The sequence below is a fragment of the Trichoderma virens genome, assembly GCF_000170995.1.
Source record: "Trichoderma virens Gv29-8 chromosome Unknown TRIVIscaffold_88, whole genome shotgun sequence".
Classification (NCBI taxonomy): domain Eukaryota; kingdom Fungi; phylum Ascomycota; class Sordariomycetes; order Hypocreales; family Hypocreaceae; genus Trichoderma; species Trichoderma virens.
The window spans coordinates 752,591-769,196 of NW_014013661.1; the positions used below are offsets into that span (position 1 = coordinate 752,591).

Below are 16,606 nucleotides of genomic sequence, written 5' to 3' on the forward strand. Positions count from 1 at the left end.
CTGGCGTTGGATATATCTCACTGACATAAAAGCAAGTTTCTTGCAACCCCCCTTTTGAGCTAAAATGCAAGGTTAAACCAGCAGCTCGAGCTATGCCGGACATTTCCAGAAAAGCAATGCCAATTCTCGGCTCATGACTGGTTACAAACACCAAATGCCGGCTTCACATCCAATCCCCGTCGTCGGGAACGATGCTCGAAGTGAATCTCTAACACGGCTATAATACACTCCCTGACAATGAAACGATTATGTTCATATCTTGAAGTACTGATCCCAATCAATGCACTACTTACACTCTACTTACAGCCAAGTCCGTTTCGAGTTTGCCTGGAAGGCTTGTGAGCCATGTATGTCCTATTTCGCCCTGGGGGATTCTAGCATTCTTCAACAAGTTCTGGTGAGTTTTTCCCTTTCAGACACTCAGATGTTATGGGCAGCTTCCATTTTCTTTCACACTTGGAAATTGTCTATTGCAAGGGAACTTATTGACAAGTATTGATTGGGGCCGTGTTAATCTCCTAAAGTTTGCAGCCGCACAGGGAATCCCTGTGTCAGCTTCTCCGAAAGCTCCTTGGAGTAGACGGCATGTAAAGACTTCCTATATGTGCTAGATTCCTTTATTAACATAGAATAGTAAAATTTCTTGGCTCACTGCTCACATGAGTCAGGCAGGAGCCGATTGGGTATCACAGGGACTGCATATACCTGCACAATGAGGCAATACAGCGTCATTGCACAGCGGGCTGATCACAGGCTTATGTGTGTACTATCCGGTACACCGATAGCTTGTCCAGTCCCTGCTTATATATGCTTGAAGGCGAAGTGAACATGTACACAATGTAGCACCACAAGCACTGCAGAGCAGCTGCTTCTGTAGTGTGTGTCATCCATATTTGTGTGCCGATCATTTGCTCAGTCTCTAGTTGCTCTTGATACTCACTTGCGTGCTAAATGGTTCTATATAGAAGCTAATGATATATCTATATATCTCGAGGCTACTATGACACCCCCGGGCTGATAATTGCCCGACTTGCTTTGACATGGAATCTTATTCTCGACACGAAAAATCCGAGCCATCAGTGACCACTTGATCACTGCAGAATGGAGCCACTGCCTGTACAAAGGTTTGTGCTACGTAGTTCTTTTCCGCCTTGAGGCTTTATGCTAGCTTAGACTAGGCATGTACTTGAGCCCCGAGCGTGAGTTCCTGGAACTCCATCGTCTTCTGCCAGAACGGCGTACAAAGGCAATGCCTACGTGTTTGGACGTTCCAGCGAGACCAGCAACCTGTACTCGGAGACACAGGAACACCGGAGGGATTCTCTGCCGAGGATACCAGCAGTTTCGTCGCTATCTAGGCTACTTGCCTCGAGAAGAATGTCCCTTGCGTAAATGACATTGGGAGAACCTCAAAATTTGAAGACACTAGCTGGGGAAAAAAGGAGAAGAAGAATGAACGCAGAAAATCCTGTGGGATTTGTGTAAAATGGCCGATTCTTGAAGGGGAAGGGCAACCGAAGCTATTGAAGAGTTGAGAATTGAAACACGATAATGAATTGTACTCTGTACCCAAGGATGTCTCAAACTACTACTCGTATATTACTAACTCACCTAGGTAGTAGCATCAGTGTACTTTTGCTGGGATATACTCTACAAGGCAGTTTACTATGGAGCAGCTCCATTTAGATTTAGGCACTTGGGCGAGATGAGAGATTGGCGAAGCCTGATAGCCTCGGGACAAGAGTGAGATGCGCCGAGCACGCTATTCCTCCGTACAGTACAGTACGACGGTGAGCCTGCCTGCTTACAGGATCTGATTGCTGCTGCTTACCTTGCCGTTTCCTGCTGCTGCTGCGACGTCGACCTGCTGGATCCATGCTAATCCTCCGCAGCTAGTGTGACCCCCGTTCGAGAGATGGCGTCCGAGGCAAGCCACAGCCTTACCGCAACAATCGGCCATCGAAATCTGGTTGTCCAGAGATGGCATGACATGAGATTGGATGTTGTGAGCGGCATTGATGGATGTATCTCTTGTTCTAGCATGGAGAAGACGGCAGATGATTATGTACGAGCAAGGATGACTCGCCCGATTTGCTGGATTTGTCACGTTGTTTTTCCTGATGCGATGCCTCACTTTTTGTGTGTCTCCCTCATCATGTGTCGAAATCGCAGGGCGGGCGACTGACTCGTGTTGAGGCCCCCCCCGCACGGAGCAAAAAGCTGGGCAAGTAAGAAAGTAACATTTAGCATGCAGGTTTTATGGCACCAGGCGAGGTATCGTGCGAGGAGGAGAGGGGGCGGGGGGGGGGGGTTAGACAAGAGTAGAGCAGAGCAGAGACACCAACGTGGGAAACGAGCCGATGTACGAGTATCGGATGATGCGAAAGAATCACACCCCGGTCTGGTGATGCGGAGCTACGGGTGAGCTTGGAGGCACTATCGTGGTGCTAGTTTGGCAGCTTTTTTTGCTGATAGCTGGGGGGGTTTGTTTTTTTGGATAGGGAGGAGAAAAAGGTGAGGAGAAATATCTGGAAGAGGCATTAGAGCGGGCAGAAATGTGAGGGGGGGGATGGGCCACGTGTTTTTTTTTGGGGGGGCGTGAGGGAGGCGATATTTGGGATTTGGGATGGATTTGGATTGAATTTTTTGGACGATGGGGTTTTTTTTTCAGCTGGAGATGGGAAGATACTGTGGTTCTTGTTGTTGATGGAGATGGTTTTTGTTGTGGGCTGTTGTTGGAGACGTATGAGTGCTGCAGCGGCATGATATTGGATGATGCGACTTGAGGTAGCATGAATACATGGATTTACTCTATACTCTATACAGCTCCCATGTGAATGCTCGTACCTTTTGTCTGTGCTGTACGAGTACTCTGTAGATGTCGATGTCTCGATGCAGATGCAAAATGCATGCAAGTATTACATGGTGCTAGTAACCGCCAAACCCCACACTGGAACTGGGAAAATTAGTCGTAGCGTCGTATCCATTGCACGCAGACCAGCCATGTGATTGAGCGAGATGGACGGGCTGTGGATGATGTGGTGGCGATGTGGTTGGTTGAGGTTTGGCTTGGTTTGGCTTGGTTTTAGTTAGTGCGTGAGGGAGGGAGCTGTATGTAGCTTGAATGCTTTTTAGCTGGGCTGGGCTGGGCTGGGCGGGTCTGGGGGAGCGGAGAGAGGAGAAGAGGAGAGAGGAGAGAGAGGAGAGAGGAGTGAGAAAGAGGAGAATTCGTTTAACACAGCATGTCGTTGTTTTGAGAGTGAGGGGGTGGTTTCTGGGATCTGTACTTATCCATCATATGAGTGGAGGATATGGTTCTGGTTTGTTGCGTGAATGGATGGATGGAGACTAGCATGTGTTACGAGTCGAGGAAGACAGGGGGGAAGAGAGATTTTGATCTATCATTTGGGGTTGGAAAAGTCGGGACAGGGTATCTATGGGATATTTTGTGATTGACTTTCTGGTGGATTTATTTCATTCTGTATTTTTGACAGAATTAGCCGAGGCTGCTACTGGCATTATGCTGATGGACTACAGTACAGTACGGAGCATGCATTTCGGGTAAACCAGAATACAGGCAGTAGGATTGGGCAGAGCAGATGCATGTTATGAATGCCCTGGCGATGCAGATGACAGGTCTAGCCGTGATCCTGATCCTTGTTACATGCAGCTACAAGTACAAGTACGAGTAAAAGTGCTTCTGTGTTGCAAGCGGGGATACTACAGGTACTGTACCTTCACTAGCCTCCTCGTTTGCTGTTTGCATGAGTCGCCAACCGCATGAAAAAGGGACGGCATTGTAAGGTATTGATACTATTGTACTATTGTCTTGTCTTGTATGGATGCATGAGCATGAGCATGAGCATACCGTCCCGTACGAGTAACGCATGCAGTCAGCAAAAAAAAGGAACGCGGAATTCTGTACTTTGCATATCACCAGGGTTCAACCTCCTTGTTCGTTCAGGTACGGGTGCAGCTGAAAAAAAAAAAAAAAAAAAGACCTGAGGCAAGGGGGTGGAAGAGAACCTGGATCAATCAATAACTCCGCTGCAACTGCAAAAAACGCACAAGCCATCAATATCCAATACGGCAGATTTATTTGTGGTAGCTTTTGTCTCGGATAGCTTCCTGGCATGGCATGTTTGCGGGCTGCGCGCAACAAATAGTCGATGCATTTCCAAATATAGAACCTCTCTTGTCCCGTTTCCTTCTGGTCAGAGACATTATTAGGGCCGCAGCTCGACTATGAAGCACTAGTGGATTGAGCTGGGTGTTGATCTCGTAGGAAATGCTTGCAAAAAAAAGGGAGAGAAAGGGAAGAAGTAGAATCAAAAACGTGGCTACGATCTCTCGGAGGATGGTTGCGTGCCAGTTATGTAGCTTAGGCTACCCGCTGCAGTCAGCGGCACTAAGAGGTTTCACGGATGACGGAGTGGGATCTCTAGGTGGCCATCTGGAATGCAATATCGAGGGTTTGGGAGGATTTCGGGGTCCAAGGAGCCTGTGAGAGACACAGAAGGACGCAGCAAATGTCTCGCCGAAGGCCTTGTACCACTTGAGTGGCTGCATGCGTGGGGTGAGAGAGAGAGACAGAGAAACACACAGAGAGGCAGAGAGAGGCAGAGAGACACACGAGAGACAAAAAAGGAGGAGGAGGGGGGGTGTGTGTAGCCCGGCGGTATTTGGAAAAAGAAAAGAAAAGAAAAACCAGCCAGATGCAGTATCTAAGATGAAGAAGCCGTTGCAAAAGCTGGGGTGAGCCGGCCACGAGGAGAGACAACGTGATGGGCGAGCTGACGAGAGCGGCCTGTGTGCTAGTCTACATGCTGCCTACCTATTGTTCTTCCTGTCATATACGAGGTACTACTACTGTACTCTATCGCAGACATTAATGAGTATGCTGGACGAGATGCATGCATTCTTCAGCACGCGGCATTGGTGATTGATGCGGTATAAACGCCTCTTTGTACATGTGCATTGCATATAGTATGGGCTCGTGATGCAGGTCACACAACGACGGCCATGGTCGTGCCTCCGCTAGTTATTTTGCTGCCAAGACGCGGTGCTCAGATGCTCTCAAAGACGGGACACTACGAGACTACAAGGAGAGGCACTGAGCGATATGAGTGATATAACAGGCAGACAGACAGACAGCTGAATGAGACATGCGTATCTGTAGCTCAGCACGCGTACGAGTCTGGTGACGGCCAAGGCTGTTGGTTAATCGTCACTGCGGCGTCACGGCTGGTACATGCAGGAATAACTAGCACCGGTAGCTGGACTGCGCTGCAAGGCAAGGCAGGCCAGGCAAATGAAATGAAATGATGCGGTATTGGCTGATGCTTGATTGGCGAGGTGTGTGTTGTAGGGGGGCGGGTAATGACGGCCAACGACCCAAATCGCATGACATTTTCCCTGCCTGTATCTAGATGATGGGTGTTGTCAGTAGGCACAAGTGCGTGCAGAACAGAACAGAAGACGCAAATGAAACGAAACATGGCCATTTGCTGGCGTCCTCTCTTGTTTCAAAGTATTGCTGTCAGACAAGATTCGCGCCGGGGGACGCCACAGAGGCGAAGGACAAGGCGGTGGATGAATGAAATCGATTTGGGATTTCTTGGTCTTTGTCCTTTATCGACGGACTGGAACCAATCCTCGGGCCGGGTGCGTTTTGCTGGGATCGAGAATGGTCGAGGCCTGGACAGGATGGACCGCGGCGGTACCTGGACATGGGTGCAGGTGGCCGCGCGGGTGCGTGTAGCGGGTGGGTACTCGCTGTACTATTATGTACTGTACTACCTACCTAGTAGTACAGTCGCATGGCACAGTACTCGTACAGCATCAGTAGGCTGCTGATAGCGATGGCGATGGGCTGGTGGCGGCAACAAACAACCAGACCTTGAAGGCGTTCAGCCAGGCATGGCTTGACAACTCCATGACATGCCGGGTACCTTTGGGGGTCCATACCATGTGGTTTTATGCTTTGTCCAGTGACGTATTTGCGTATATAGGGCCTCGAGTCTCCTCCTCAGCCTTTCTCCCCTCATTGTCTGGTACTGGATCCATTCACCATTCCCCCATCTGGCCAATTCACCAGCGCTCAAATCGATCAAGTACCTTAACAACTTAAGTCCAGCATAGTACCTGCATTCAACCTCGACATCACGCACACGTCACGGCTGAGCGAGCCGCTGACGGCTTCAATTCCTCTTCCTGGCCAGGCTGCTGATCACAGCACCCCTGCAGCCACCGCTAGCAGCGCTGCTCTAGTGCTAACTGCTTCTTCTACAAGTACCAAGTCTCCATACTCTACTGTACCAGACAGCACAAGCCAGTTGAGAGCAGAATCAATAGCGGTTAGTACAGGCAAGCAAGCGCACGCTACTGTACTGTACTGTGCACGCTGTTGGGCTAGTTGGACCCAAGCCGGAACCAGGCCAGGCCAGGCCAGAAAGCCAGCACAGGGATCTCAGACATTGCCAGAGGCGTTTGCTCGCAACATTACATTACGCACACCCCCTAATCGAATAGCGGCGCATCCTCCAGACAGCCGGAGGAGGCGAAAAAAAAAGACAGAGGGAAAACAGGCACAGGTTCACTTTCACCTCAGGCCTTTTCCTTAGCCCTGCGCTCGTGCCGCGGTGGAACTTGCCGCTGTACAAGTACGCTGTACCCGAGGGTACATGCACCAACCACTCGGGCTGAACTGACACGGACGTTTGCAAAGGTGGTCTGCGCATCGTCTGCGCATCGTCTGGTATCGGCCTGTACCTGGTACTTGCACCGCTCTGGCGACCCTGCAGCTGTAAATATACCGCCGTCCCCCAGCGCCCAGCCTGAGGGCGAGTATATCCTCACCACCTTCGCCTGCTGGTTTGACAAGCTGTCTTCCTCTTCCTCTTCCTCTTTTCTCTTCTACTTCTCTTCTTCTTCTCCTTTTCCCGCTTCTGCAAGTCCTCGACCAACCAGGTTTCTTCGCATCAGCCTGCCAATTCACCCGCTGGAGTTGCAAAAAGGCCGCTGCCACACTTATTCCCACGCTCACGCGCCTCTCCAACTTTTGGCCCGTCACCCAATCCGTTGCGTGATGCAAAACGATACGCTGCCAAGGCAAAGCGAATAGCGAATAGGCAGTAAAATTCCCTCAGAGGAGCAACGATTTAAGCTACTTCACCCACCGTCGGCCTCGACTTTTTTTCACCTCTCGGCTCAGTCTCTTGCAAAAGAAAAGAAAACGAGCACGGGCCCTTGGAATCGACAGGATTAACAGCCACAAGTCGCCGTTTGCTAGGGTCTCTCCGGAGCTGTACTTCTACCACTCCACTATAATACCGGTAATCTACCTGCAGTCGCCTTGGCACCTTGCGACTCGTGCCATTATAATACGACGCTGCCTGGACTACTGATTTCCCCTCGTGTGCGGAGAGGAAATAAAGGAGGAGACAATTCCAGTTGTCTTTGGCTTACACGCCTCCAAAACTCTCTGGTGCTTGGACCCGTCGCCCGTCCCGTCCAGAGCTCCAACGGCCCCCCCTGCCTACACTGGGCCAGTGTCTCAATCCCTCAATTACAGCGCCAACTCCACTGAAGCGCCCCCCCAAGGGAAAATTGCCCTGAACCTAAAACCAATACCTGCTGTGGAAATGTTTTCGCAGCCAGTATCGCCGACGGCTCCTGGGCTGACTTCAACGGTTTCGCCTTCGCCTTCCAGAACAAGCCGCCTGCGAGGGCTGAGCATCCTGCGCAACTACACGCACAACCACCTCTTGTCGCGTGACAACAGCCATCACGCAAACGGCAGCAACAGCAACAGCGGCGGCAGCTCGCCCTCAACCAGCCAGTCGGGCAGCGGCCTCACGCGGTCTGTCAGCTACACTCCCGTCACGACGACGACAACCACGACCACCACGACCACCACCTCCAACGCCACCACGAGCCCCAACAGACTGACGCTGGTGGCCACCTCTCCCGACTCCAGGGCTGCGGCTGCGAGCCAGGCCTCAAATACCCCCGCCAGCCCGTTTGTCCAGGCCAGTGCCTCGTCATCGTCGTCCGCCGCCGAAACGCCTTCAACCATCGAAGAGCATCCAGCCATGGCTCGATCCAACGAGGGCTCGAGCTCGTCCGACAACCAGCCATCCATCCGATTCTCTGCATACTACGACCCCCGATCCACGCGGCCGTCGCTGTCCTTCCCGCCCGTCTCCAGGACGCTCTCCAACGGCGCTGAAGTCATCCGCGTTGGACGTTATTCCGAGCGCGATAGCCACGCCCTATCCAACGGGTCGGGAGCAGCCGCTCCCGTGGGCTTTAAGAGCAAGGTGGTGAGCCGTCGACATTGCGAGTTCTGGTACGAGAACGGCAAGTGGTACATCAAGGACGTCAAGAGCTCGTCGGGCACGTTCCTCAACCACATCAGGCTGAGCCCGCCGTCACAGGAGAGTAAGGCGTTCCCGGTCAACGATGGCGATATAGTACAGCTTGGCATCGACTTTAAGGGAGGCGAGGAGATGATTTTCCGCTGCGTTAAGATGAGGCTTGAACTTAACCGCGGATGGCAGAATAAGCCCAACACTTTCAAGTGAGTATCTCCATATGCAGCAGATTCGAACGCGGGGGTTGAGAGAAAAGGAAGGCGCCTCTCTGTCTCTTATTCCCTTGTTCATCATCATCTTTGAATTACGACTAACCTTCTTTTTTTTTTTCTCAGCATGGCCGCTCACAAGAGGCTTCGTACCATGGCAACCACTGGAGCTGGCTCCGCATCCAGCACAAACTCCCAAGACTGCTCCATTTGCCTCAACTCGATTGCAGTAAGCATCTTTCATGACACCTCATTATAAACTCCCCACTAACTCTCCAACAGCCTTGCCAATCACTCTTTGTTGCTCCCTGCTCACACACATGGCACTTCAAGTGCGTACGCGCCTTACTCACCTCTCCGCAATACCCCATCTTCATCTGTCCCAACTGCCGTGCCGGCGCCGACCTGGAAGCCGACGTCGAAGACCCCTCTGACGAGTGGCAAAACCTCGATGACTTTGAGGCTCCTGGAGAGGCGGCTGCCCCTACCACCATCGAAACGAGCACCCCGGAAATCGAACTGCCTCCACCCTCTCCCTCAGAGGAACCGCATGAAGCAACGGTTCAAGAAACAGACACCATGGACGTGACTGTCAATTTTACTGCAGCAGCTAGCCCGGCCGAGAGCCCGATCGAGAGCCCGACGGCACCGCACGCAACCTCCGAGCCGTTGCCCATAAGAGGTGCCGGCCGTACCGGTCATTTGCGAGAAAACGGTACCCCTTCGCCACCTGGCAGCGGGGCAGAGGGACTCATCACACCTAGAAATAATGCAGGGCCGTGGGTGTTTGATGGCAGGGCAGGCCGACAGCCAGCGAGTGACACAGCCGAGATGCCGAGTCTCGATTCTGCGGCAGACGCCGACATGACTACGCATGAATCCAGCGACGACTCTGCCAGTCGGTAGCACCAAGTCGAGCAACTGGAGAGCTATCTAATTTCGGTGGTGTGTCTATTGGTTTATGGCGCCAGCACTTGTGGGCTGCTAATCATAATGTATCGTGTTTTCACTCTCATGTTGTACTCCTTGTTCGTCGCAGCCTCTGCCTCGTGGGCATGGGCGCAGACGCCTATTGCATCCAACTTGTTCGACCTGATTTGCGCCTGGGGTGGATTTGTCCTTTTCTTCATGTCTTCTTGATTTCACTGTTTTTTCTTCTCCTTTTTTCTCGTCGTTTTTGTGCGTGTTTGGAGTGTGGCGTGTCTCCATGAAACGAACCGCAAAACAGACTTTTGGGCGTATGGCGTCATGATAAAGCATGGCTCATTCTGGCCGCAACTGGGAGGGTGGAAAGCATCTTTAGCATGGGCACTAGCGCGGGATATGGTTAGAAAGCTACAATTTTGATTTGTCTATTTCTCTCTCCCCGAGTCTCTATTCCTTTTCTTCATGGTTCGATTTGCTTTTGGGGTGTTGAAAACTGGAAGAGGCTGTTACGTTACTGCTGTTCCGCAGCTTCATTTTTCGCACGGTACGGAGTTTGCCGCCTGATGACATTTTTATCGGCATATGGCGGCTGTTTTTCACGGTGCCAACTTAAGGGTATAAGCTAAAGGATTTGGGGGAATTACTGCACTTGGGTGTAAGAGAGGGGGGAGAGAATGGGATCTCGATTCCTATACAAAAAAAGGGTCTTCTGGGATTTCTCGGTCTTTTCGCAGCTTGTGATTAGACGGCCGGAGTTTGCGTGGGATATGATGTCAATGTGGAAGCATTTAACGGCGATTGGCTGGGGAACTCTGGCTGGGAATATGGGACGGCAACAGCTCCGAGATGCGGTTGTTTGGAGGCTTGGAATTGCCTGCATCCTCCATTTCTGGGCTGTTGCTTGTCTGGTGATACTATCAAGTACATACTATACAGCATCGGCCATCTCTAATAGTACATGGTAATCCGTACATTTCAAATACTATTTGCTTCTCTCTCAGCATACACTGCAAGATCCTCTTCCCCCGCCAGTCCGACCATGTCGGAGCTCCGGCACCGGGATGATCCGACCTATCGCCGAGATATGTGACGGCACCACAATTTTCCAGCGCCGCCTCAACCATGGCCGGAAACTGCAAGCTGCTCGCCTCTTGTTTTCCTCGGCCGTGAACCCGCTTCTCTCTCTTCCCAAAAGATTTTGATCGTCTTTCTGTTTGGTAGAGAAAAGAAGAGGCTTTTGACAATGTTGCGACAGTTTGCTACTCGGCTGCAGCCTCGGGCGAAGGCCCAGGGCTCGAGGCTGCTGAGTTCGCAGAGCAAGTTTGGTGCCATCAAGGCGCAGATGCCGAGGCGGACTATGGCGACGGTCAAGGTGGAAGGGATACCAAAGGTTGGTCGGACGCAGCTTTTTATTTTCATGTTTTGCATCTTGGAGGCTAATTCTGGGGATTCATGACAGGAACCTACTGAATTGGACGAGATTACTACACTGCCGAACGGTTTGCGAGTCGCTTCCGAAGCCCTCCCGGGTTCCTTTTCTGGTGTGGGCATCTACGTCGAGGCTGGTTCTCGGTTCGAGAATGACTCACTGCGAGGTGTTTCCCACATCATGGACCGACTGGCGTTCAAATCCACCTCGAGGCACTCTGCCGACGAAATGCTTGCGCGGGTCGAGACGCTCGGAGGAAACATCCAGTGCGCATCGTCACGGGAGAGCATGATGTACCAGGCGGCCACGTTCAACAGCGCCGTGCCGGAGACGGTGGCATTGCTGGCGGAGACGATTCGCGACCCGCGCATCACGGACGAGGAGGTTGCGGAGCAGATTGAGACGGCGCGGTACGAGATTGCGGAGATTTGGAGCAAGCCTGAGCTGATATTGCCGGAGCTGGTGCATACGGCGGCGTTCAAGGACAATACGCTGGGAAACCCGCTGTTGTGTCCTGAGGATCGCCTGGGGAGCATTGATAGGAACACAGTGAAGATGTATAGGGATTTGTTCTACCGGCCGGAGAGGATGGTTCTGGCTTTTGCTGGTGTGGAACACGGCACCGCTGTTAAGCTGGCCGAGGAGTTCTTTGGCGACATGAACGCGCTGCCAAGGACCGGCTCGGAAACCAGCGTGAGCTCACTCGCCAGTGACGCATCTGCTTCCTCATCAGCATCATCTTCCTCATCATCAAGCTCCTCCTCTTCACGATTAATGTCTAAGATTCCTCTCTTTAAGAACATCTCCACATCTACCCCCCGTAACGCCTCTGTCCTCTCCTCTCCTTCTGAACTCGACATCATCCAGCCTTCCCGATATACCGGCGGATTCCTCTCTCTTCCTCCCCAGCCGCCGTCTCTTACTGGCACCAACTTTACACACATTCACCTTGCTTTTGAAGGACTACCCGTTGCCTCAGATGACATTTATGCGTTGGCGACATTACAGACTCTTCTTGGTGGAGGAGGATCCTTCTCTGCTGGTGGACCGGGCAAGGGCATGTACTCTCGCCTGTACACCAATGTGCTCAACCAGCACGGCTGGGTCGAATCATGCGTTGCCTTCAACCACTCTTACACCGACTCTGGCCTCTTTGGCATCTCGGCGTCTTGCTTGCCAGGCCACACCTCTGCCATGCTCGATGTCATGTGCCAGGAGCTCCGTGCGCTGACGCTTGAACGAGGCATCTCGAAGCTGCAGGAGGGCGAGGTGACGCGAGCCAAGAACCAGCTGCGGTCGTCGCTGCTGATGAACCTGGAGAGCCGGATGGTGGAGCTGGAGGATCTCGGACGATCGGTGCAGGTGCATAAGCGCAAGATCCCCGTGCGGGAGATGTGCCGAAGGATCGAAGCGCTGAGCGTGCGGGACCTGCAGCGGGTGGCCAGCATGGTGATGGGTGGCGCGGTGAAGAATGCGGGTGGGGGCAGCGGTGCGCCGACGGTGGTTGTGCAGGAGGCGCAGGCGTATGGGGTGACGAGCCATACGATGACGTGGGATCAGATTCAGGACCGGATCGATGGGTGGAAGTTGGGGAAGAGGGCGTAATGGTTTTTTCGATGATGGGAGTTTTGAGGGGGTTTGAAAAGGGGGAGGAGAGGATGATGATGATGGCATTTCTACAACATGGCATATATATATATTGGCGCGGATAGGGTGGTATTGGGATGGTATACATGTATACATATCGTGTATTTGTACGAGTATTGGGGTAGTGTTATTGGGATATACCTTGCTCAGTTATGGATTACTTTGTTTGTGGTTGTGGTTGTGAGTGGTGTGAATGTGAATGATGTGAGGTTACTGTTGAGAGAGAGAAGATGTGATGAATTTACTGGGATTCGTGTTGTGACTATACCGTCTCATTATTTTCCATGGATTCATGAGTTATGTTATTCTATGGAATATTGGTGATGGATGTCTATGGGGCCAATTGGATTCTGCTTCATGGCATGCTTTGAAACATGCCATGTTCAGAAGTAATACTCCCCTTCCTCTCAGCCATAGACTCGGCGCAAGGCCGTCATCTACGTATTAACTCGCTCTTTATAAGCTGAGTCTAACTGCCATTTATCTAGTCTTCTTATATGCCTCAATAAGGATTTTGTACTCATCATTCTTGTCTGTCTTTGTTTCCGCTCCTTGGTCTTATTCTTGTATCATCGTCGTCGTTGTAGTTGGTGGGGTTGAATTCATGGTTAAGTTGGCGGGGCAGGTTCATCCCTTGTCAACAGTGGATTGCAGATTTCTATTCCATCTAGCCAGGGAGACATTCTCTAGATAGATAGATATTTTCTATCTAGAGATACTTGTTCTATCTAAAGAGACTTTTTCTCTCTAGAGCTACTTGTTCTAGCTGGAGGTGTTTGTTCTAGCTAGAAGAACCAGCACCGGATAAAGATTTTCCCTTTCCGTGCGTCGCGGTCCCCCCTTGCATTTACATCGCGTTTGAGTCTCATCAACTGCACGCACATATATGCATGCACGCAATGTAAGAAACAGCGTGCTTAGACGGCATGCGTAGGCAGCATGCTGGACTTTAATTCGCAACAAATCATTTCTCAACATCCTATTGGGAGTGGTTTGGATGAGTATCGCGCTCTCGTTCGCACAAGATGTGAGGCTCAAGGATTGCAGCCTGCGGCCTTTCACATGCTCAATAACGAATGTAGGTCCTATCGTGAATATCAGTAGTAGTACCTACTATATGTATTTGGTGGCTCATGAGTTATGCTAACTGCGATATCCTTCTATCCCATAGCGCTCAAAGAGATTGTCATCAAGCTACTATTATCGCTACTGTCGCTACCTGCTGCACAATCGCTGCCTTCCCGAAGTAGCGGTGGTCTATTTATTGCTCTAACAAAGCTTCTAGGCAGCGTCCACAAGGAAAATGTCGACCGCGGCCGGCTGATGCCTCTTCTTGGGGCTGCGTTGGACGCTGACTCGGACTCTGACTCTGATCAGGCCGTATGGGAAATTGTTACCAAATCTGTGGAAGAGTCGACCCCTCCGCCACAAACAGGAGCTGTAGCTTCACAGCAGACTCCGCCGGAGCAAAAGCCGGCCTCGATTTCACAACAGACTCCGTCATTTGTGAATAGCGGGAGCCTTATGAACACGTCAGAGTTCCGTAAAGACACTGATTACGTTCTTAACCAAGAGCTTAGCAATATGTATGTCAATGTGCCCAATTTTCGTCAGTTGTATTTTGGCCTCGACAGTCACATTGCTGCCTTGGTTCTTGAGCGCTGCACGCAGGGCGATGATCCTCTTTTCAGCGAGAGATGGAATGGATGGCCCCAAAATCCAGAGGAATCACATGTCCTTGCTTGGTTTTCCAACTTAAATACGAAGCTTGTCGAGCTAGCAAGAAGCGTAGATCCCGCTCTACAGCTTCAACGACCACTGAGACTAAGAACAAAACCGAAGGAGCCCATTATTGGATCTACGGCAAAACGCATGATGGATATTGGATACGTGGGGATCGTGGACGGCGATGAAGCCGTCGACTTCAAACATCATTGGTCCCATGTCATGATAGTGGGTGAATTGAAGAGCAGCCCAGGAACTGACAACCGCTCTGGCTGCTGGCTTCACGTCGCGAGATACGCTAGAGAAGTACTCGCTGCTCAAGCCAATCGCCGGTTTGTCCTAGGCTTCTCACTTTGTGGCTCTCTCATAAGGCTCTAGGCTTTTGATCGCCTTGGGGGCATCGCCTCTGAACGATTCGACGTTAACCAAAACCCCCTAGAGTTTATATCCTCTGTTCTCGGCTTCGTCATGATGAACGACGAACAGCTGGGATATGACCCCACCATTATAAAGTCTGGGACGCAGCAGTACATCGAGGTCCGTCATGACGGTCAAGCAGAGCGATTCATCCTCGATAAATTGATATTTCGCCAAGCATGCATTGTTGGGCGGGCAACTACTTGTTGGAAAGCACACCATGATGAGGATGACGGCGAGGTCAAAAAAGTCTATGTGATCAAAGATTCTTGGCAATATCCCGAACGCAGTGAAGAAGGATTGATGCTCCAAGAGGCAACCATTAATGGAGTCAAAAACATGGCAAAATATTATCATCATGAAGTTGTCCAAGTAGGCGGCATTGATGATGATATTCGTGGCAATGTTCGGAAGGGCCTAGACTTGACAGTAGCTACCGTATCACGACCTGTGGACTCGGAAGCGTCGTCTCCAGCAGTATCCGTGCAGATATCAAACCCAAATAGTTTGATCGCCGGCCAACGCGAAACTCCCGCTGGTCAGAGTAGCAATGCTGGAGGTGGAAGAAAGCGTGCACTGTCACGGGTTGAGTCACGGTTGCATCCACGGAAGCGACGGTCGCCCATGTCCACACAGACGTCTCGCAACGATGAAACGGGGAATCGCATCCATCGCAGGCTCATTGTTCAAAGCTACGGGAAGCGCATCCACGAGGCCGGCTCTCCAAAGGCATTACTTGCTGGCCTAGAAGACTGTATTAACGGACACGAGTCTCTGCGTCGTGAGGCCGGCCTACTGCATCGAGACATCTCCATCAACAATCTCATGATTAATGAGGAGGAGGAAGACCCCTCCCAACGTGGATTTCTCATCGATCTCGACCTCGCTATAAAAGAGGCACGGACTGGCGCTTCGGGAGCGAAGAGAAAGACGGGCACACGCGCGTTTATGGCTATTGGGGCCCTTCGTGGGGTCCAACACTCTTTCATGCACGACCTTGAATCATTTTTCTGGGTTCTTTACTGGATATGCATTCATTACGACGGGCCGGGCATATCTATTGGGGCTACTGAGTTTGAAAAATGGAACTACACTAATGATAGACAGCTGGCGTGGTCGAAATCCGGGCTCGTTAGCGATGAGTATCAGTTCCTTGACGACGCAAAGAGGGATTTTACTGAATACTATCTGCCACTACTGCCGTGGGTCAACAAACTAAGAAAAGTTGTATTCCCGAATGGCAAGCCGTGGACGGAGCCGGATGAGGGATTGTATGCAAGGATGAAGGACATTCTTCGGGAGGCTAGGGAAAGTCAAGACCTATGATTGATGAGTTGTACGATTATGAGCGTGTTACGATGTGATTAGCATGTTTTGTTTCAAGGATATAGTTCGTTTCTCTAGATGATGGAGCGAATATTACATTATATTACTTTTATGGTGATCATTGGTAATGTTGGATATCTTTCTCCAATAGACGGAACAGGGTGTGTAGAAGAGATTAACATCACCCCAAATGCTGTGGCCAGTTACCTCCTCGCGTAGAGCCCAGTGGTCACCGTTGAGGTGGTGACTGGGCTATGCAGGGCTCCCCCTCGGAGGTGTGATGTCCCCATCTCCGGGTGCCTTTTCCACCCCGGTAGCCGACATGTTTAAGGCAGCTGGTGATGGCGAAACTGCATGGTGAGCTGGCACGACCAAGACATAATGCTCAAAATTAATTGCTTACAAATTCGCCCAAGTAAATCGAGTTACCATCGCAAGACGCAGGAGACAAGCATTCGTTCGGCCAAGGAGATGCAGGGCAACGGCAGCCAGGATATCAGGTTTCAGGTCTCATCAGTATTGAGCAGCGGCTGATATCTTCTTTCCTTTTT

The 16,606-nt window shown here is 51.2% G+C and overlaps 3 protein-coding genes across 3 annotated transcripts; all 3 read left to right on the forward strand.

Annotated features, from left to right (window-relative positions):
- Positions 1–7,230: 7,230 nt before the first annotated feature.
- TRIVIDRAFT_231910 (uncharacterized protein) lies at positions 7,231–10,488 on the forward strand (the record flags this gene model as incomplete). The annotated part of the gene is made up of 3 exons (XM_014096355.1): positions 7,231–8,581; positions 8,711–8,813; positions 8,867–10,488. The coding sequence occupies 3 exons, from the start codon at positions 7,644–7,646 to the stop codon at positions 9,488–9,490; spliced, it is 1,665 nt and encodes a 554-aa protein (XP_013951830.1).
- Positions 10,489–10,754: 266 nt separating this feature from the next.
- On the forward strand, positions 10,755–12,545 carry TRIVIDRAFT_42797 (uncharacterized protein; the record flags this gene model as incomplete). Its single annotated transcript, XM_014096356.1, has 2 exons — positions 10,755–10,901; positions 10,971–12,545. The coding sequence occupies 2 exons, from the start codon at positions 10,755–10,757 to the stop codon at positions 12,543–12,545; spliced, it is 1,722 nt and encodes a 573-aa protein (XP_013951831.1).
- A 945-nt stretch (positions 12,546–13,490) lies between these two features.
- On the forward strand, positions 13,491–16,165 carry TRIVIDRAFT_214149 (uncharacterized protein; the record flags this gene model as incomplete). Its single annotated transcript, XM_014096357.1, has 3 exons — positions 13,491–13,665; positions 13,759–14,648; positions 14,691–16,165. 3 exons carry the CDS (start codon positions 13,527–13,529, stop codon positions 16,053–16,055), a joined length of 2,394 nt encoding a protein of 797 aa, XP_013951832.1.
- Between the last annotated feature and the right edge of the window lie 441 nt (positions 16,166–16,606).